General features: G+C 41.2%; 3 protein-coding genes across 3 annotated transcripts; all 3 read right to left on the reverse strand.

Annotated features, from left to right (window-relative positions):
- Positions 1-361: 361 nt before the first annotated feature.
- On the reverse strand, positions 362-11,437 carry LOC111231784 (long-chain-fatty-acid--CoA ligase 1-like). Its single transcript, XM_022759025.1, has 20 exons — positions 11,357-11,437; positions 7,047-7,297; positions 6,822-6,936; positions 6,524-6,588; positions 6,343-6,444; positions 5,635-5,734; positions 4,473-4,651; positions 4,325-4,357; positions 4,067-4,118; positions 3,837-3,910; positions 3,438-3,515; positions 3,220-3,354; positions 2,967-3,101; positions 2,297-2,465; positions 2,098-2,186; positions 1,895-2,011; positions 1,656-1,799; positions 1,447-1,548; positions 1,282-1,353; positions 362-1,173 (listed from the first exon to the last, which is right to left on the reverse strand). Exons 2-20 carry the CDS (start codon positions 7,293-7,295, stop codon positions 1,033-1,035), a joined length of 2,151 nt encoding a protein of 716 aa, XP_022614746.1. The 5' UTR covers positions 7,296-7,297; positions 11,357-11,437; the 3' UTR covers positions 362-1,032.
- Positions 11,438-12,479: 1,042 nt separating this feature from the next.
- LOC111227168 (cGMP-dependent protein kinase 1-like) lies at positions 12,480-17,778 on the reverse strand. The gene is made up of 16 exons (XM_022752592.1): positions 17,723-17,778; positions 16,031-16,136; positions 15,701-15,764; positions 15,376-15,453; positions 15,085-15,176; positions 14,860-14,925; positions 14,651-14,728; positions 14,454-14,550; positions 14,220-14,359; positions 14,021-14,110; positions 13,664-13,805; positions 13,396-13,559; positions 13,173-13,295; positions 12,819-12,881; positions 12,668-12,734; positions 12,480-12,563 (listed from the first exon to the last, which is right to left on the reverse strand). The coding sequence occupies exons 1-16, from the start codon at positions 17,775-17,777 to the stop codon at positions 12,480-12,482; spliced, it is 1,509 nt and encodes a 502-aa protein (XP_022608313.1). The 5' UTR covers position 17,778.
- Positions 17,779-17,780: 2 nt separating this feature from the next.
- On the reverse strand, positions 17,781-18,822 carry LOC111227179 (cGMP-dependent protein kinase 1-like; the record flags this gene model as incomplete). Its single annotated transcript, XM_022752604.1, has 3 exons — positions 18,755-18,822; positions 18,376-18,542; positions 17,781-17,836 (listed from the first exon to the last, which is right to left on the reverse strand). Coding segments are annotated over exons 1-3 (258 nt in total), but the record flags the coding sequence as incomplete, so codon positions are not given.
- Between the last annotated feature and the right edge of the window lie 1,650 nt (positions 18,823-20,472).

The following is a 20,472-nucleotide window of genomic DNA, read 5'->3' on the forward strand; positions in this document are numbered from 1 at the left end:
TCTCAATGTATACTCAATCATGAAATAAATTAACGGTGACAATAGCAACCATGTCTACAATCTGCATTGTTAACCTGTTACTTTTATATTGTTGCCTTGATTACTTGATGTTTGATTATCCACTGCATATCTCTCAGGGTGAGTGCAGGAGTCGTGTCCGAGTGCCTTGCAGGGAATCAAATGTGCTGTAATTTAATCACACAAGAGTTATCAGTTACTAATCTTTATTTCTGTTCAGTTTTGCTTTACTGGAATTAGTCAGTAGTGTCCGGTCGACAAATCTCAATATAAGCAGTATTTACAGTACAGTCTCCTCTTTTTTTTTTTCTTCTTTTTTTTCTTTTTTTTTTTTTTACACAAATCATTGCTGGTTGAAATCCTCATTAGTTGCAATGGTTTAACATCAGGTGAAGGATTACATGCTCACACTGGCTTAGGAAATCTTCCAGAACCAATTAGAAAAATATGACCATCGAGCTAGGATCCAGGATGTTCATGAAATGCTTACATGTTGACCCATCAACCCTTAAAATACACACCTACAATTAATGCAAGTTCTAACGGCCTCACAAGTAGTTTCCCTTTAAAATTCCTTGCTTGGGAAAAGAACAGGGCAGTGTAAATAAAATATCTAACTTAGTGTCTGTGCAGATTGCTTCCTAATAACGTCTGTGATTCTTCTCTCTACAGCTACACAATAATTTACATAACAGTAAAATCTCCCATTGAATCAACATTGAATTAGTGACAAGGACAACATAGAGAGAAATAAAATGGTTTGGGCCCATTCTGTGTTATTTTTCATGTGAAGAGTTAATGTATTACACATATGTGGACGGAAGTGGATGTAAATTAAAACTTCTTTGAAGCAAAATACCAATATTCCAAAATATATCCAATTGTATATTTTAGATGAGGCACTGCTGGACGTTAATTTAATTTTTTCTCCCCCAGGTTCCCGCACTTATTTTTTTCCCTTATTGTACACCAGTAACCCTTGGGTGTTGTGTGTGAATTACTGAGTAGAGTCTTTTAAATGGTTGTTTTACTGTACATGCTTGATATCTGTTCCTGAAAGACTCTACGGATGTCGGCACGTCTACTTTTCAGGGTGGGTGTGAGGAGGCCGTTGGCGACACTGAACGTCTCTGGATGCAAGTGAAGGTCCTTCACCTGAAAGGAAGAAGGAGAAAGGAGAAGATATGACACACAACCACAATGAAAGTCAGTATTGGGAGGTTTGTAGCTTCTGAATTTTAACCGTCAGCAGAGATTGCTCACTTGTTCAAATGACTTCAGCCCTGCTTCTTTCCCCACAGCTTTCATGTCCTCTAATACTGCATTCTTTACATCCTGTAGGAAGACAGATAGCCAAGTACATCTTTTAGAATCCATACAGTAGTGTGAAGTAGTGATATTAAAGAGATGTTTGGAGATTTGACATACAGGATTCTGGCACAGCTCCTCATAGGACCCCACAAATCCCCGCTCTTTAGCCCAGTCAACAAACACCTCAGGGTCAGGCACGACTATGCCTATGAGATAAGACTGGTAACAGGAAATACAAGAGAAAAATCGATTATTTAACTTGCGCTGCGGCAGATGTTTTGTATATAGATAAAATGAATAGGAATCACATCATATTAGCATTGTACCTGTAAACTATCTCCATGCACGAACACCTGGAGCACAGGAACACAACGCATGTAGACGTTTTCTATCTTCTCCGGAGCGATGTACTCTCCCTGGGACAACTTGAAGATGTGCTTCTTTCTGTCAATGATGCGTAGTGTCCCGTTCTGATGGAAGAGAAATACAAACACAGACATTTGCTCACTTACAAGAAACAATATATGTGTTTATATGTCACTCTGATTATACTGTCTAATCTTACTGGAAGCCACTGGCCCACATCCCCGCTGTGGAGCCAGCCGTCGCTGTCTAGGGCGTCAGCTGTCCTTTCCGGGTCCCTCAAGTAGCCTCTGAACACACTGGGGCCACGGATGCAGATCTGATGCAGGATAAAGCCGTGAGAAGTGTCAGCAGGAAGCACATTGTCTGGTAATATGTGTAGCATGACCACATGTTTAGACTCACCTCTCCCTCTCCATTCTTTGCATAGTATTTCATGTCAGGAATGTCAACCAGCTTCACCATGGCGCAGGGTAAAGGAGCACCAACGTGACCTAACAGACACACAAACATACCTGCTGAGGACAGGAGGAACCAGCACGGGCACAAACGCACAAGCAACCGAGAGAGAGAAAAAAAAAAAGGTAACACATCAGTTTCTTACCTGCGCTCCAGTCTCCCGGCATAGAGAAAGTGCAGCCTGCAGTGCACTCTGTCTGACCATAACCCTCAAATATCAGACAGCCCAGAGTGGCTCTGAGGAAGGACAGCACTGTGGGGGAGATGGGTGCTGAAGCGGTCAGAGCAAAGCGTAGATTACCTCCTAAACTGGCCTGAAACAGAGGTAGTGCAGGCAGTATTTGTGTAAAATATCTCAAACACTATCATATTGTGCTAATTTCCATTTTAACCATTTTCAACTTCGGTCATATTTCCCATCTGCATTGACAATACCGAGCCAGAATCTTTCAGCTCTTGTTTGCCTGTGTGCGCACTTCTCCAATACACTCCCACAGGGCCAATATGCTCTGCGTGATTTTGGCACTCGTTGCTGGAATAGTTGTGCTTCTCTTGTAAAGTTTGGATACAAATTTGTTCTCTGTTTGAAGGGCTGCCGGTACCACTGTGTTAACTACTACAAAACATAAATAGTTAAATCCTGATTTACAGAAAAGATGTCAATTAAGACTGAAAATCAATGTCCAGTAGGTCTTTACTAGGGACACATATGAATGTACAGCACTGCAAAGCAATGGAAAACAAAAAAACTCAATTGCAACAACATGGGAAAATATGATTCAGGCAGAAATAAAATGGAGCTTGCAGAAACTGACCTGAATCCTGTTGAACACCAGTTTGTCCCAAAGACTGTTGTTACGTACAACCCCGCTGCTGAGCTCCGCCTGCTTTCTCCTCACGGCGTAGTGAAGCAAAGCGCGTCGCAACGGAGACGTCACAGAACCCAGGATCTTTACAGGAATCAGTGAAAATGGACATAAACATAAAGCCAGGTTTAAAATATAACCGACCAAGAGTTATCCCCTCTAAGTGCCGTTTAAATGACAAGATGTGGATATATTCGCCGACCTTGTCATAGATGCGATTGAGTAATCGAGGCACAACAGGAAAGAAGGTGGGTTTGAGAGTTTTAATGTCATCCATAAGAAGAGAAATGTCCCCTTGGTAGAATCCTACTCTGGCCCCATGGCAGAACATAGAGACCTGTTGCAGAAATAGACTTAATTTAGGGTTTACACATAAACACACACTAGAAAAAAAAATATATATCTGAGAAGATCAACTACCTGAATCATCCTCTCAAACATGTGGGCAAGCGGCAGGTACGAGATCGACACATCCTCTTGCTGGATCACAAACGAACCCTGAGAGGAAACGAGACATAAAAATGAGCAAAGCACCAGGGAGAGATAAAGTTCAGGCAGCAGCATACGGTAAAGCCTCGCAGGCAATCAAACATGCTGTATGGCTTTTCCAGCAGCAGTTAAGATAGCTGAATCTTTATACGGGGGCAATTAGTTAAAGTACCTTGCAGCGACAGGGGCAATCAAACACCCAATTAATCATACCATTAGACACAGCAGGGAGAGGGACAGCTTTGAGATACAGAGACACAAGCAGATGGGAAGTGATGCAAGCTATGAGGCTGTTCTCAATTAGACAAGGAGGTGGAAGTGTAGACAGACCTCCAGGATCTTAATGACAGAGGAAGTGTTGGAGGCGATGTTGCCGTGGGTGATCATGGCTCCCTTGGGCTTCCCTGGATAAATAAACAAGACATTATTGCAGTGCTCTGCACAGCAAAGGAAACTATAGCGGTGCCACAATGAGAGGTTGTTAGTGGGCACTGAAGGACACTTCTCTAATGATGTGAGTGAAGGATAATTATGGAGAGACTTATGAGATCAGACGATACCTGTGGTTCCACTGGTGAAGCAAACCACGGCCAGATCCTGGGGCTGGGGCGGCTACAGCAGGCAGCAATAAAATATGAGAATATGACAACGGGCTTCCTCCACTCTTAATTTAAGCCCTGTTTACAAGTGAATGTTAATGATATCTTATGGGACAGGAGCAACAATAAAACTGTCAACCTAGCATTTAGAGGGGGATTAGGTATTTACTGGAACCAGTTTGATGCGGTGACACAGCAGCTGAGAGACGATAAACTCACCACAGGATCTTTGAGGTTCTGCCTTCCCAGGTCCTACGATGTGGACAAAGATGAGTCACTCATATCAATTTACACATCAGCATTGATTAAAGGGGAGAAATTTAAATGAGTCTGCATTATAGGGATTTAGTCTTTCCACCCTGCTCACCATGAGCTGCTCCAGTTTCAAAACCTCCACCTCGCTGGCCTTCGCCCTCTCCACAAAGGCTTCACTGAAGTTGTTAAAGAGAACCAGGCAGGAGAGCTTCGGCGTCACGCCTTTCTCCTTGTTCTCTAACAGAGACGCTGCCTTCTCCTCCCGGTCACAGATCACCAGAGAGATCTCCGCTGAGAATGCACCACGACACACAGATGGGATAAACTTTACTGACCCCATGCAGGAAAAATCAAGTGTGATTGCAGCAGAGGTACAAGAGCTTATATGTTGATTTGAATAGTATATACATTATTAAATACCTTTTACTACTATCTATCTACTATATATAAATTAAATATGAAGAAAATTTAAATAAAAAAGCTACTAAATACTATATACAGTAATTATGGAAGGTAAGTAAGTACATTTACTCAAGAATTACACTTGTATGCATCACTTTCTCCTACTTTGTTTTTACTCCACTCAGACACTGTGTATCTGACTGCCATGCTATTTTCTGTGATTTTGTAAATTTGAAAAGAAAAGATTATAAATTTGAATACATTGTTAAAGATTAAATCAGTGGTTCATAACCTTTTTGGGTTTTATTCCCTTACAAAAAAGTGTCTGAGAATTGAGCAGTTGAGAGAAGTTTAAAAAAAGAATGTGAATTAGTTTTTTGCAGAACCAGCATATTTACTTCATTATTCAAGGACATTTAGCTCTTAATAGTGTTCTTTAGAGTACTGTGAAATCAGGACTTCTTTTTGTAATTAAATAATTTACAAATACTTGACCTTAAGTAAAGAGTCTGAGAACATAATGCACATGTAACTATCTCCTATAGTTTTTTAGATCATATACTGTATTTGCTATATGTCAGTTACACATACAGTACCAGTCAAACGTTTGGACACACTTTCCCATTCACTTAAGTATGTCAAAACTTTTGATTGGTACTGTCTGGTAATAGTCTCTAGAACAATATTGTGTGAGAGGGGTCACTGTGCATTAACCACCACAATGGTCTTTCACACAATCAAATCTGATTTGATACAGGAGGCTGGAGGACACACCAATAATGACCACATTTATATTTTGTGCACTGTTCCTTTAAATATTGATAAAATCTCATCAACATTGTTTTTTTTTTTTTACATGAAGGTTTTCTCACCCAGGTTGAGTATGTGGACCATGGCCTCCAGCCCCAGGGTGTCATAGAGAGGCACCACCGCCATGGAGTAAGTGTAGCAGGCCAGTTCTGAGATTATCCACTGTCACCAGCAGAGGGAGACAGAGCAGGACTGTTAGACTCATTTCCAAACTTCACCCATCACTGTGTACTTGCCGAGTCAGATATCTAAACATTAGACACTACATTACACGCATTTCATATTTACAAAACAAATAAAACCACATAAAAAAAACACCACCCAGTGTGTAGATCGGTCTGATCATAAAATTGTGTTTCACCTTCAGACTACACGGGAATGCCAAAAAAAGGCCTTGCCTAATGGATATGATAAAAATGAATTTGGGAGCAGACATGTTCCAATATTAGCTGCCCTGGAGACCCACTTTCACCACCAGCACTTTGCTCTCAATACGAATAGAGGAAAACACACTTTCAGGACAAAGACAAACACAAATCATATTTTAAATGTGAAAACTCATTAAAAAAAAAAAGAAGAAAAATTAAGTTTTAACCTGGTGAAATATTATTTTGAATTATAGGGCTGTTGAGAGGTTTAAGGATCAATAATCTTGATCAGAGGCAAGAACAGTTTGTGTCTTAGAAGTTATCTAACCGACTCTAAAGCTCACAGGTGATCCACCAGTGCGGGAACACATTTTATACTACAAGACAGTGATGAGTTCATACCTCTGGTCTGTTTTGTGCAAATATCCCGACAAACTGCTGCGGGTTCGGCTGGCAGCCTTTAGCCAACAGCCCAGAGCCCAGCACCTGCGCCTGCTCCGCCACCTGAAGGATCGGAGACACACAGAGTCACATAACAGAAAAGCGTGACGGCCGGAGGATCAAAAATACTAAAATGTCAGACCTCAGTGTAGGAGATCCACTGGTAGGGCTGGCCCGGCTTCCTGAAGCCAAGGCACGGGCCATTTCCTGAAGGACACAAGACAGCAGTGTCACACCAGTGCAAACATATGTACGATTTATAGCATGGTGTCTGTGATAGCTTTCTTTTTTTTTTTAACTAGGGACCAAGAACAAGTTTTACTTATGATACATCAGTAAATTATATTTGGTTGTATAGATATTCATTTTGTGCTGTTGCTTGGAATCCTTTTAGAGGGTTGAATGAAATGTGTTGTAATAGAGGTGCCAGGTGTCATCACCTGAGATCTTCAGGCCTCTCTGGAACATGTCATAAGCCGTCTTGGTGTCATCATAGTAAAACTCCAGCAGTGAGTCATCTTTAAGAAGAGCCGATCTCCTACAGCTTGGATCTCCCTACGACAAACGCCACCATCAAACACCTTAAAACACTTCTTCCATAATGATGCATGCCATTTATACAAGTTTAAACACAATCATACCAGTGGTGACCATGATCCACTCACATTTACGGCTACAGACTGGGCTTGCAGATCACAGGGAGGACGCATGGGTCGAGGACGGGTCACCAGCCAGTACGCAGTGAGAGAGGCCAGGGCTCCTAAACCCAGCAGAGAGGAGGACGACAGAGACAGGGAGGACAGGGAGAAGGAGGACAGAGGCAGAGACGGCAGAAGACTCCAGAAGTCCTCTGATTCAGAACCTTTGAGACCCGCACTGGAGCGAAGTGACCGTAACCACTCCTGGAAATGCATAGCTGAGGGAAGAGGACAGGAAAAAAAATACCCAGTGAAACAGAGGAAAATTACACGGTGCATTCACATCACAAACATTTCTTTGTGCAGCATCTCCTGCACGAAGCACCGCAACAGTAAACACGTGGCAGGCAACAGATTCAGGGCCCAGCTCATTTTTAAAATACACTTTTCTTGCTGAAGCATTTTTAATCATGTTTTATAATGTGGACAGTGTTTGTGTTATTTTACTGACAAATTCATTACTTTGCCCCCCCACCCCCACCCCCCACCCCACTCCTGCACGAAGCACCGCAACAGTAAACACGTGGCAGGCAACAGATTCAGGGCCCAGCTCATTTTTAAAATACACTTTTCTTGCTGAAGCATTTTTAATCATGTTTTATAATGTGGACAGTGTTTGTGTTATTTTACTGACAAATTCATTACTTTGCCCCCCCACCCCCACCCCACCCCCCACTCTATCACAGTAAACCCTGTTCATACACTACAATCTACTTTAAACACAGAACGCAACCAAAAAGAAAAATGTAAATAAAAACATCACTCCACTTGTGAAAGTGTAAAATAGCAGTCTGAAGAGTCTGGTTAAAAGACTGAATCACATTGGATCACAGGCTTGGTACCGCACACGGAGAGAGAGGAAGAGAAGAAAAGGCCTGAGCTGTTCAAAGGAGGGTGGTGGATGGGGGGAGTGGAGAGACACCAGGAAGTAATAATGATTGGCTTAACAGAAACAGGCACCGAGGTTACTCTAAGGCATGTTGTGCCACTCTTTCATCCAACAGGGAGCGAGAGACTCGGGGTGCGTACAGTAGCGAGGGGCTGGTGGTGAGATAGGGTGAGGGGAAGGACTGGGTAAGTCCACCCCCATGAGCCCCTGCCAGAGACTTTATTGTTCATATCAAAACTGAATGAAAGAGGGACAAATAGGGAGGGGAAGGGCAATTTGAGAGCTGTGTCTACCCTCCAAACAAACTCTGACAGTGTTTGCTCACGTGCAAACTGTAAAACTACACTTCACCCTGAAACTGCTCATTTCACCCCCTCCAACAAACCACTTCGTCTTCCACCAAGCGAGGAATTCACCTCACTCCTTTCCAACATCCATTCCCCTCCCCAAACACCCCTCAACCTCTCACCCACTTTCTCCCCCAGTACCCAATAGGAAAGGGGATAAAGAGTGATATCATACCCCTCCCTCCTCTTTAACGGGGCTGATCCTGAACTGCCTCCCTTCCCTGCATGGGCAAAGCGATGCCACACTTGTCTTCAGATGATTTATAATCTACTTTAAGCATCAATTTATGTGAGTTAAAGCTGCTCAGTTGCCACTTTTCACCTACGGGAGTAACAAAGCAGCTGGTGATCCCCTTGAGTCATTTCACTAAGTAAATAAATGGAAAGCAAAGGGCTTTATGAAATGTGACACATCCAAATAAATGACAGTCAGCCGCGAAGAGAGCTTCCTGTAGCCCCTTTCTGTCTCTCTCCACTGCTCCCTCCTCTCTCACTCCCATTCATAATGGCTATTGTCAAAGCCCAGACTGAGACCATTGTGCTCCCAGCTTTTACTCCCTGGAAGACATGAGACAAAAGAAAATGGCACACACATGTGAAAATATACCGAAGGGAAACAAATGCACCTTCACAGCCTGTGCCAATCTCACTGGGAGAGAGAAACCTGAATGTTCCAGCAGTTCACACCTGACTTTATATTAACAGTGAAGACTGCATAGCAGGACACACGATCAAGTGAAGTAGATTAAATTTATGTTTGGTGCAAATGATGTAAATATGGAAATAAACTGACATCCTGCCACAGAGTGAACAGAAAAAGCCATAAAACATCAGAATGCAGGTTCACAGGGAGACAGCAGGCATGTAAGAGAGAGCCTGAGGCAGTCTGCACGTCTGTACACATTTACTGCTGCTGACAAGCTGAGACAGAGCTGAGAGCACAAGGGATATTCAGAGCTACAGTATAGTGTGTGATAAAAACAAGAGAGACACAAACAAATACAGAAACCAGAAACTGGTTTTGAGAAAGGAATCTGGTGAGAAATCAAGGTGTCAAACATTATTTGGGAACTGTATTTTGGGAACCTTCTCATAAAGTGAGCTATGATGGGTGAAAAATTAAATTAATAACATAAAAAAAAGGGAGATTAAATTAAATTAATTAAAGTGTTTATAATCTAATTTTAAAAGTATTAATAGTAAAACATTGTCTTGGATAAAATCAGGGCTTAAATATAGGCTATAAATTATGAGTTGATGTTTTGCATTATAAGTTTTTGGTATGTTTTTATAAAGAAGTATAATGTCAGTGTTGTCTGAAATATATTTTGGCAACATCTGTCAGATAAAGTCTTCTTGTATAAACAAATAAAAAGGAGCCAGTGCAGAGAGTTTCAAAGTGGAGGAAAGTGAACTCAATTTCTTGTTCTATTTGAAATTCTGGCAGCCAGACTCTGTTCGTTTTAAATTATTTTAAAGGCTTTATGGTCGAACCTCGCAGCATGAAAGAGCAGTCAATGTTGCTTTTAAGAAATGGAAGCAGAGAGTTTTTCTTTTCACAGGCAGACAGAAAAGCACTAACATTAGTGATGTTCTTTAAGTGAGAGAGTGCTGTTTCTGACACCTTCCTGTTATATTAAACTTTAGAATATATATTTGGTCTAATAGTATTTTCCCCACAAAGCAAAGATCCAACGCAGAATGATTGCCTGAATGAGAAGAAGCTCTGTACAGTAGACTACAGGGCTTCTGTGTTGATGGGAGCAATGCTGGGGAATGCTTCCCCCTGACCCAGATAACTACAGGAGGTGACACGAAAGGGGGGTGACAGTGTTTTGTACCCACACCACCAGCAGCAGCAGCAGTAGCAATGAACTCTGCACACTTTCCATGTGCCCGAAGTAGTGAATGGTCCGATCAAGGGGAGATGAGGAGAGAGTTACAGGGAGGACACGTGAGGCTGGCCGGGCAGTGGGGGGAAACCAGCAAAAGAGAAAGAATGAGACTGAGGGGTGTTTTCCGGCTGTGATTCCCAAATGAAGCGTGAAGAACACAGACACACACTTGGTCACAATGACGTTTTTCTTGTTGAGGAGGAAGGACGTGAAGAATGAATGAGAAAGACCACGCATCCTGCACGTAGGAATCACCTTCACTTTCCACAAGCCGGCACCGAGTCTGCCACCAGTCAGGATTCTCACAGACAATGAAATATTTGTGCATTTTTTTCTGCAGCTTCAAGTTTTCAGTTTCATGTAACTAAGCAGAACCAGGTCCAAACATCACTATGCAGGGGTAATCTTCCAATGTTTAGCTGAGTACCACACCTCACAGGTCACTTTTGAATCAGTGAGTGTTTTTGTGCACCAGGGCAGATCTTCCAGCCGTGCACAGCAGGGCACACACGCCTTAGTCATACCATACTCTGTAACTGTCAAACACTCATAGTAGATACCAGAGAGCTGGAATCTGGCCATATGGACAACTTCAAGCATGTTGCATGGCCCAAAATATCTAGACATGCAAAAAAAAAAAAAAAAAAAAGCTTGGCTTGGCAACATACCACAGCACTGTGCTTAAGTTGACAGTTACACATTAGTTCACTCCAGTCCTTTCAAAGAATTTGAAAGCACACTGCAAATATATCTACAAAACTTACGGTATGTGTATCATGAAGTGATTCTACAAACAATGCAGTAAGACAGAAGCACCATGAGGTCATTATAAGTTATAGCTTCAGTTGAGCAAAGGCAAACTGCACAAAAAGCTCATATAGAGCAGCTATTATTGTGAAGAATCACTTGTCTGTTTCTCATCAATGGATCACTGAAAACTCCATGCAACAGTTTGTTAACAGGTTGATTCACCTTCAATGTGTTCCTCAGACTTCAGCAAACTCTCAACTCGTAGCCTGAGAGCCTCAGCGGGCTGCAGTAAAACTTTTCTCCTTTTTAGATCGGAATCTAAAGTCTTCGGGGGTTGAGCGGGACAGACTGAAAAAGAGCCAATAAACAAAGACAGAAAAACCAAACGGAACTTACCTCAGAAAATCTCAAACCTCAATTTTTTCCTCAGATTGCACTCCTAAATCGCTACTTCATCAGCAGATCCATCGAAATCTGTTCACACGTCAAGCTAGAGACTGTACGTCATCATATCCTGTGAAAACCTTCAAAATAAAAGCGAGACTGATGGCAGCATTGTGCGCGTCAGAATTAAGTTTGAAGTTAAGTTTAAAGCGGAAATGTTCATCTAGAAATTTGGAAAAGTGGAATAATTATGTTACATTAGTACCCCACATGCAATTTCAAGCGTTATAGCAAAACATGGAAATCTTAGAGGGGAGCAGAACTGATTAAAGGGGAAAATACAACGAGTTAAAACAGACTATATATTGTGATAAAACCTTTGTGTGCCTCTTTTGGTATTTCCTCTTATTATTTGTCGTTTACTGTTAGACTTTATTTAGCTAAAAGGCAAAGCAGTTATGAAGCATCTCCATCAAGCCACACTATTCATCAAATCACAGTTTGTCACATTCTTTATAACAACTTGAGTTTCCAATCATATTTTCCTCCTAATCAATTAATGTCAATATAAAGTCATTCTGCTGTGTTGTTCTCAATAGGGTAACGTTTTGACATTTTCTAAGCGTTAATTCAGTTACTTTAATTTGAAGGTAATGTCACATAACTTCCTGTATTTGTTTTTGTCCCTTTCTGTGGCTTGATGCTTTTCTGCAAGACTCTGACGTCACTTCTTAATTGTATGCATGCATTTGGGGGAGAGATCAAATAATGACAGAATAATAGCAGAGTCCCAAAGAAGTGAAAGTCACGGTGAGGCTGCAGTTCGAAGAGGAAAGCAACAGTCTGATGCAGCTTATGTGTTTATTGAGTTACATTCATCTGCAGTGACATTACTGAACTCCTATCATTATAAATCTAAATCGAGATTCTACATCAAAAACAGTCTCAGCTCAACGCAGTAGGCAGCCTGGGTCATTTATCAAACAATATATGCAGTTACTGATACAGTGGAAAATATTTCTTGTGTGAAAATATAATTCATTCTTGATGGTAGTAAGACTGAGAGCAGTGAATTATTTATGAGGGCTAAACCTGAAAATGATGAAGTATTGTCCCCCAGCTCACAGCTGATAGCTCAGAAATCATCCCAGTTTGTGCACAGCTCCACTGGGTCCTCAGTGTAATGACCACATGCACTGCTGTCCAAAGGATGATTAACCTGAAAGACAGTGTAACAGGAAAAAATGTAATACATCCTCTCATTGAGTTATTACAAAAATGATAGCCTAATAATAATAATAAGCCAAATTTAAAGTGTCTTACTTTGGGAATAACTGGTGGGTTTAATGTTCTTTTACAAAGTCCGTCCCAGTCGAATCCTTCAAACCATCTAATGAAAACAGAGAATCACAACCTGTAAATCCATGTTTTCCAGCACACAGTGTTTTCCAGTGTAATAAATCTGTCGCCTTACTTGTGCATCTGAATGTCCTTGGCCCCATTTCTCAGAGTGCCCAGTCTCTCCGAGGGATTGCTCCTTGGTGATGGAGAGCGAAAGAGAACACCCAAATAAATAAACTATGAATTAATAATCAGATTCTGTCATTCAAAAAGTGGTGTCAAAGCACAGGTCATGTCCAATACACCTGCAGTATTTCCAGTATCTGTATGTGTGTGTTTTGGGCTGGAAGAGAGGTAATATATCACACAGAGGTGTGTGGCTGGAGAATGGTTTTTATCTCTGAAGAAGCATTACAAAATAACGAGACAAGTGTCATTAACTTTCACATCATAATTCATGATGTCTAGTGGCTCATATTTACAACACCTGCACAGTTTCTTTATGAGACTGGAGGCACTTTTGCTGATGTTTTTCGGGAAGTCGATCTGATCGATGCCGCAAATGGTTGCAGTGAGAATCTTCAGAGGGTCAGAGCCACTGAATGGCAGTCTGCAGATGACAACATGAACCTATCATTATCACTTTAATCTACAAGTCAAGACATGAGCCTAAAAAGTTCTGCCTGACTGCACAAAACTGTAAAACTTACCCACCGCTCAGTAGTTCAAACAGAAATACGCCTAGGGACCAGAAGTCTGTAGATACACTGTGACCTTTGTTCAAGATGATCTCAGGTGCGATATAGCCCAGTGTACCGCAGAATGTCCAGGTTTTCTTACCCACCTCAACCTTCTTTAGACATCTGGAGCCAATCTACAAAGAGCAGGTATTGGTACATTTACAGTAACTTTTGGTAAAAAAAAAATTCAATAGAATACTCAAAATGTGGATTTAAGTTTGTGACCAATAGTAAATACCAGTTTGGCATAACCATGCTCATCCAGAACAATATTTTCAGGTTTGATGTCTCTATAGATGACACCTCGGCCGTGAAGAAAGGTCAGTGCCTCAACAACACAAGCTATGTAGAACCTGGTGCTGCATTCATCCAAATATCCCCTGAAACAGTACGAGAAGTGCTGACTTAAACATCACAGCAAACAAAACTAATGTATGATGCAAACAGATGTGAAACATCAGACACTGGTCAGTCTTAATATTGAACTGTGATGAAAGCTTAGCTCAAAACACAGTGGTAGGGTTATAAATATTTTATCAGTGTGATGACAAAAAGTGCTTTGAATCTTAATTTCCTTTAGTCCAAAAACACTTACTTATCTTTAAGTAGACTGCATAAATCCCCACCAAGACAAGCCTCTGTCAAACTGTACAGGCACTCAGGGTCTCTAAAGATTTTATGTAGCCTGTAATCATTAAAAATACAGAAACATGCTAAAGATCTTTTTTTTTTTATCATTAACATATTATGTAATCAAACCAATCCTAATTAGATAACTGTTGAAGAATGGGCACCTGACTATGAATGGACAATAAGCCTCCATTAGGATGCGCCCTTCTCTCAGGACGTGCTCTTGCTGACCATTGTTGAGGATCAGCTTCTTCTTGAGGACCTTCATGGCAAAAAGACATTTGATGTTGCTCTTTAGTTGTACCTGGCAGAGGTGAAAATCAATAGATTACATTACAGAAACATGGAATCTCAAGTAGGCTGCAGCACAGGAATCACAGGGTAATATCAACCCTTACCAGGTCTACGTGACCAAACTCCCCAGCTGCCAGAGTGCAAATAATGTTGAAATCACTTAAGGTGGAAGATGAAAGGACAGCACAATCCTTGTCTGACCTGCTCACAAGAAGAAAACAGGGTGAGATGATATCTTGTGTTTTCTATGAGTGCAAATAACAACAATTCTTGTAGAAATTAGAATCGTAATGCTCCTCACTCGACTTTGGATTCATGGCTTTGCGGCACCTCATGGCTGCAGTCAAAAACAAACCCATCAATGATGTCTTTGAAGGTCCTGAAACACAGAAGCATGAGATTCTCCAAATCTCTGAATAAGCACAACAATTTACGAGCAAATTAGTGCAGCAACTGAAACAGTTACATTTTCAATGTCGTTAATCTTATAAAAACAAAACATCCACTTACTGTCTGTCTATTACCAAGCAAGTAACTGCACCAGCAGCAACTACATTCACAGTCTGAACGTCCTCTCTAAAGACAAGGGTCATGAGAAAATCAAAACGTCAAATATCAAAGCAGAGCACACAATGAAAAAAGAAATGAAATTGCTGTTTTCATAAAAGTTGCTGAAAACTATGCATCATTTTCTTTACAGCCTCTTACGAAAGTGCATTACTTCCTTCCTCTTACCCCCACAGAGCTTTTTCTCCAAACCAGTGTCTCTCAGTGAGCTTAGAGAGGACTATCTCTTCATGCCCTGGCTTCATTTCTGTCACTTTCACCTGGCAAATCCATAAGAGAAGTAATGAAAAAGAGGGAGCCTAATGGTGAGAGAGCAATGTAGGAAACCGCCAAAGTCAATTATCACCATCATAAAGCAATTTCTAACGCTGTGCTGACATTTTGTCCTCCACATTCTAAATCTTTTACCCTGAAAGCCTCGTTTTATCTGTGCAGCAAGCAAAGAGCACAAAACTTTACCTGGCCTTTGCTAATGATATAAAAGGTGTCTCCTGTGGCCCCTTGTCGAATGATGTAGTCTCCTTCATTGTAGTGTGTCTATGGAAAACAAAGGACTGATAAAGGAGCAAACAGTGGAAGAGGATGAAAAGAGAGGAAGTAAAAGAACCAGCTCTCTTACAGACATAGAGATGGAAATAGAAAATGCAGAGGGACCGCCTGTAAACAACCGTGTTTACACACGTTCCGTCTGTCTGCAAACATAATCTACCCGCTGTTTTCTGTTTGAAGGATGAGTGATGTTTACACAAAACCATGCTTCAGATTTTAAGAACTTAATCTGTACCTCCTCCATGAGATCAGACATTTTCATGATAGCATCCTCTGGCAATGACTGCAGGAAGGGAACGCTGCAGACACACAGGTACAAAGGAGCGAAAGGCTTAGTTATCATCCACGATGACAGGTTTGCAAAGGGTTTGATTTAATTTTTACATTACACTAAAACATGTCCTGCACGTTGATATTGCACATGACATTAAGGCAATGCTAATGCTCCCTGCATGCAGCATCGTGGTGACTTGCAAACAATATGACCCTTGTGATGTTGTGGTGAAGGCATTAGAATACAAAGCGGCTTTCCATGTCAAATCAAGTGTGCCGTTCTGACATTCACCTGCTAAGGAGCTCCATTGAATGAGAAAGGCTGTTGAGACCAGTCTGCATAAGTATGGTCTGGTAGCTCTTGCTGTCAATAACCCACAGCTTGCTGTCCGTTTGTGCTGCAGATCAAAATACAGAGGTAGAGAAAGTGACAAAGGTTGTGTCAGTGACACTGGAGCTCAGGTGGAGCCATAATCAAGAGGAAGGTATTGAAACAGCTCTAAGTGGCATGTGTAGTGAGTGTGATGGATATGGATGTACAATGCAGGTTCATCAGCTGCAGCCTAAAGAGCAGACAGTATAAGCAGGTCGGAACTTCATTAGAAATGCTCACCAGGTAAAATGAAAAGAAGTGTGAGCGCTTATTTTCCTTACAAAAGACTTTTAATATAAATCTAATCTGGTTTCCTTAGCTGTAATTACCCTCTTTCTCTATAATAGAGCTTGAAAAAGTTATTATAAATTAATAATGACCCATATTGATTGGTTCACTGAAGCTTCCTGCAAACGGAAGTAAATGTCCTCTAGACAGTCTAATTAGATCCACCATCTGATAATATGGTGCAGGCTTTATATCTCAGTTCCCCCATTTGGATATACCCCATCGATTTTCACTTGAGCACCACATGACACACAATTCATCATCATGGCTTTTTATATGCTTCTGAATCCTGTGCAGACTATCTTTAAAAATTAAAATTCTAGTCTCAAAGGAGGATTTTCTGACATCTTCTTCAGTATATCCTTTGCCACCCTGAACTTCCATGACCTGATGAGGACACCCTGTTTTCACCGGCACCTTTATCACTGTCACAGTGAGAGAGACCACATGAAAAGGAAAAGCCTTATTGATGGTCTCAGATGGCAAGAATGAAAAAAAAAAGTAATTTCAGGTCACGACAGAGATGAACACAGTGGGTCCTGAGCAGAGCAAAAGGAAAGGGCTGACAGAAATGGATATGGAACAAAAGACAACAGACTGCCGACATGAGCTGAACATTGTGTGAGATATATAGTGTAGAACAGTGCATTGGAAAGGCTGACTGCTCGCAAGATAAAGAAAGCAGCATAAACAGAATGAGATGCTTAGAGCCCAAACAAGGTAAATAGACAGATTTTTCAATTTAAACTAATTCTGGCTGTTTCCACAGACTGTTCATTTGTGAAACCAGGTCAGACGCATGTGACGATGGCTGCAAAAGTTTTCCCACAGGACTCTGTGATCAGACGCTGGAAGGAAATGATAGCACGCTTTCTATTTTCTAAGGAATATCACAAATTCTTACACCAGAAATGAATATTTGACAGGTTATGATCGAACCACGAGAAGAGTGAATTGAATGCAAATGAGCTCTGAAAACATTATTTGTAAATGTTTGTGAAAATTCAGTTAATGCATGCTAGATTTCAGGGAGGGGATGTGGCAGTCAGACAGAAAATGTTTTAAATTCCCCACATCTCTGAGAAAACCGTTTGAAGCTGTGGTGTTGTCTAAGATTTCAAAAGGTCTTTGATTTTAAATTCAACAGACGTCTTCTGTCTAAGACCACTGCCAGAAATCTGCCTGCTTGTGACAGTCTTTAAAACAAGAATTTTTTTATATGCCGACCAAATCAAAACGAATCACAGTAAAACTCCATCAGTGTTTTGGTGTGACAGTTATATGCAAATATAAAAGCAAGAAGCCAGCACATTGCTTTGATACCTGAGACAGAGTAGGTGTGGATGCAGTTATAGAGGAGAGCCAGCTCTCCAAACATGTCCTGTGGCTCGATTGTAAGCAGCTTCTGTCCATCTTTTGTCACCTCCAGCCTCCCCTCTGTTAATGAACACACAGTCAGTGAAGAAATATAGCACGTACAATACATAGAAGTGTTAGGTGCATGTTTTTTCGTGTCAGAAAATAAAGAGGGACTGTCAAGAACCATCCACATCATCCAAATAGGGGGCAGCCGCCCTCTGTTAGTTGTCACATTACAAATGCTACCAAGATTCCAGAGGACAATCGAGCACCGATGAACTCTGCAACCAAAGAAAAGCAGAACCTTTTTTTCTCCTATCTCTTCAGGCTTAAGTTGACATTTCAACACAAAACATCAATGTAGGTCACTTGTTATTCCCCAAAGTGCCTCCTCTTTTTCCTCGCTCAACCATGCAATTGTCACATCATTGTGCTTGAAAGTAGTGTCAGATAATCTAATCAAATTGTGAGCCAGCAGTAAAACTGATAGGCCAAAATATGATAAAATCTATCATTTCATCTGACCGTCCTTAAGCACCTGTCATCTCAAGGAAGTCTTAATAAATACCCTCTCAAGTATGATTAATGTTAGCAGTTGTAAGAAGAAAATGATTTACCTTCTAAAACATAAGCCTGAGCCCCGCTGGTCCCCTCCTGGATGACATAGCAGCCTTGATTGATGGTGGTGGGATACATGCAGGCTATGATGGCTCTGATTTCTCCTTCGTCGTGGTTCTTCAACAATTCATTTTTCAAAAACGCTGCCTGAATCAACCTCTGAGACCTGAGGGCATGAAAGCAGGATACTGATGTAACATTTAAAGGCATTTAAGGGCCTTTAATTCTGTGTCATAGGCTGCAGTGACTGAAAATGATTTGGAAATATTTATTGATTCTGAGTCATGCAGAAAGCAATTGGGGGAGGCTTGAACACTTGAGAGACTGATTTTTTCAGTTAGAGCAGGTGGGAGCTGAGAGAACACTGTGTGCTCTTACTCGTGGCTTTTGTCACAGCTTCTTTGTGAAACCATGGCAAGAGTCACCGGGTCCAGACTGAAGGGCTCAGAAATGACTGTCCTCCTTTTGGCTCTCTGCTTGTCCTCAAACTGAGCTGAACAAGCTACAGGACAGAGAAAATACACACATGCAATAAGTCAAAAATGTAGCTCAGGTTTAGGGCTTGTGCTCTAAACTCTAAAACATGACATATAAAAGCAGCATGTTCTGTACCTGCACTGACTGCAGAGGGTCCTGGGAGGGAGACTGTGGCCCTGTAGCGATCCAGTTCTTCCTGTAGTCTCCGAATGAGTTCATCCTTTGTATCCAACTCCAGCTCTAACTCATCTATTAGTGTGTCCCTCTGGCGGAGCTCCTCAATCTTTAATTGGAGGGCAAATTGGAGGTCCCGAAGTGTACCCATTATCTGCAAATACCAGTTGTCAAGACAGCAAATTATATCTCTTTCTACACACACACATTCACATGGCATACAATACTGTACATAGAGAGAGTGGGTCCAACTACAACAACAAGATTTCTCTCTGATTTTGCTGCTCAGCTGACTCAAGGATTGACAGTTCTTCTCTAATTAATTCCTGTGATTACTTATATTAATATTAATAAAGATAGATAGATAGATAGATAGATAGATAGATAGATAGATAGATAGATACTTTATGTATCCCCTAGGGGAAATTCATGTGTCCATTAGCTCACTGTTTATAATAATAATAATAATAAAAAATGTGATAGATAGATAGATAGATAGATAGATAGATAGATAGATAGATAGATAGATAGATAGATAGTCTAATCCAATGACACAGTTTCCCATGCAATAAAAAAGAAGACTACATTCTTCCTTTGCACTATGAGCTTGCAGTCCTTACAGTGGTTGATTTGATTTACAAGGTTATTGTACATGTGCAAATGCATTATAGTAACAGTGCAGTCAGTGTATTTGTCTCTTGGTCTTTATCTCCCACATCTTAATGAAAAAAAGAATTCAAGGACACTTGGCACATTTACGAGAAAATAAAGGACAAGAAAGTAGAAGTACTATGGTATTACAAGAGATAAAACTCTGATTAAAAAAGGTCAGTACAAACTCAGTATTGAATCCCAAACACAAGTCCAAACAGAAATGAAATATAGATGTTTTCATTTTGAGTCGCAGGCGCACCCGTAGCTGCATGCACTGGTAAATAGCTTTTGTGATACATGAATGAATTGGTAAAATCTGACAACAGCGTGTTATATCATGCATCTGTATTTACAAACTGTGTACTAGTCCTGCTAAATATCAAGCCGTACTGTACTTCACATCACACACAGACATCACTTACCACCTCTAGGCTGTGGGGCGTTGTGGAAGTCTTCCTCACTTGTCCTGAATAGGTCTGCTCTTGTTAAGAAGCAGACAGCCCATTCGACAGGTGCAGATCTCACCTCCCTCCCCTGTCGAAGATGCGCCTCTCTCGCTCGGGGCTGACCGGGGCTGGGCGTAGACAGCAGGCAATCACATGACCGAGACAGTGGAGACCATCCGGGAGGGTGTAATGAGGAAATGCATGGACTGGATCCCAACTGGGTCAGAGGGTCTGTAGAGTATTTCCGAGCCCTGGGGAAATAGGTGGGTCTCTGGCAAACTGAGCGATGAACATTAATCATTTTGCTCCCGTGTGTCTAGAACATGAGAAAGAGATGAAAGTCTG

Source organism: Seriola dumerili, unplaced genomic scaffold, assembly GCF_002260705.1.
Source record: "Seriola dumerili isolate Sdu_G_001 unplaced genomic scaffold, Sdu_1.0 BDQW01000017.1, whole genome shotgun sequence".
In the NCBI taxonomy this organism is placed as follows: Eukaryota; Metazoa; Chordata; class Actinopteri; order Carangiformes; family Carangidae; genus Seriola; species Seriola dumerili.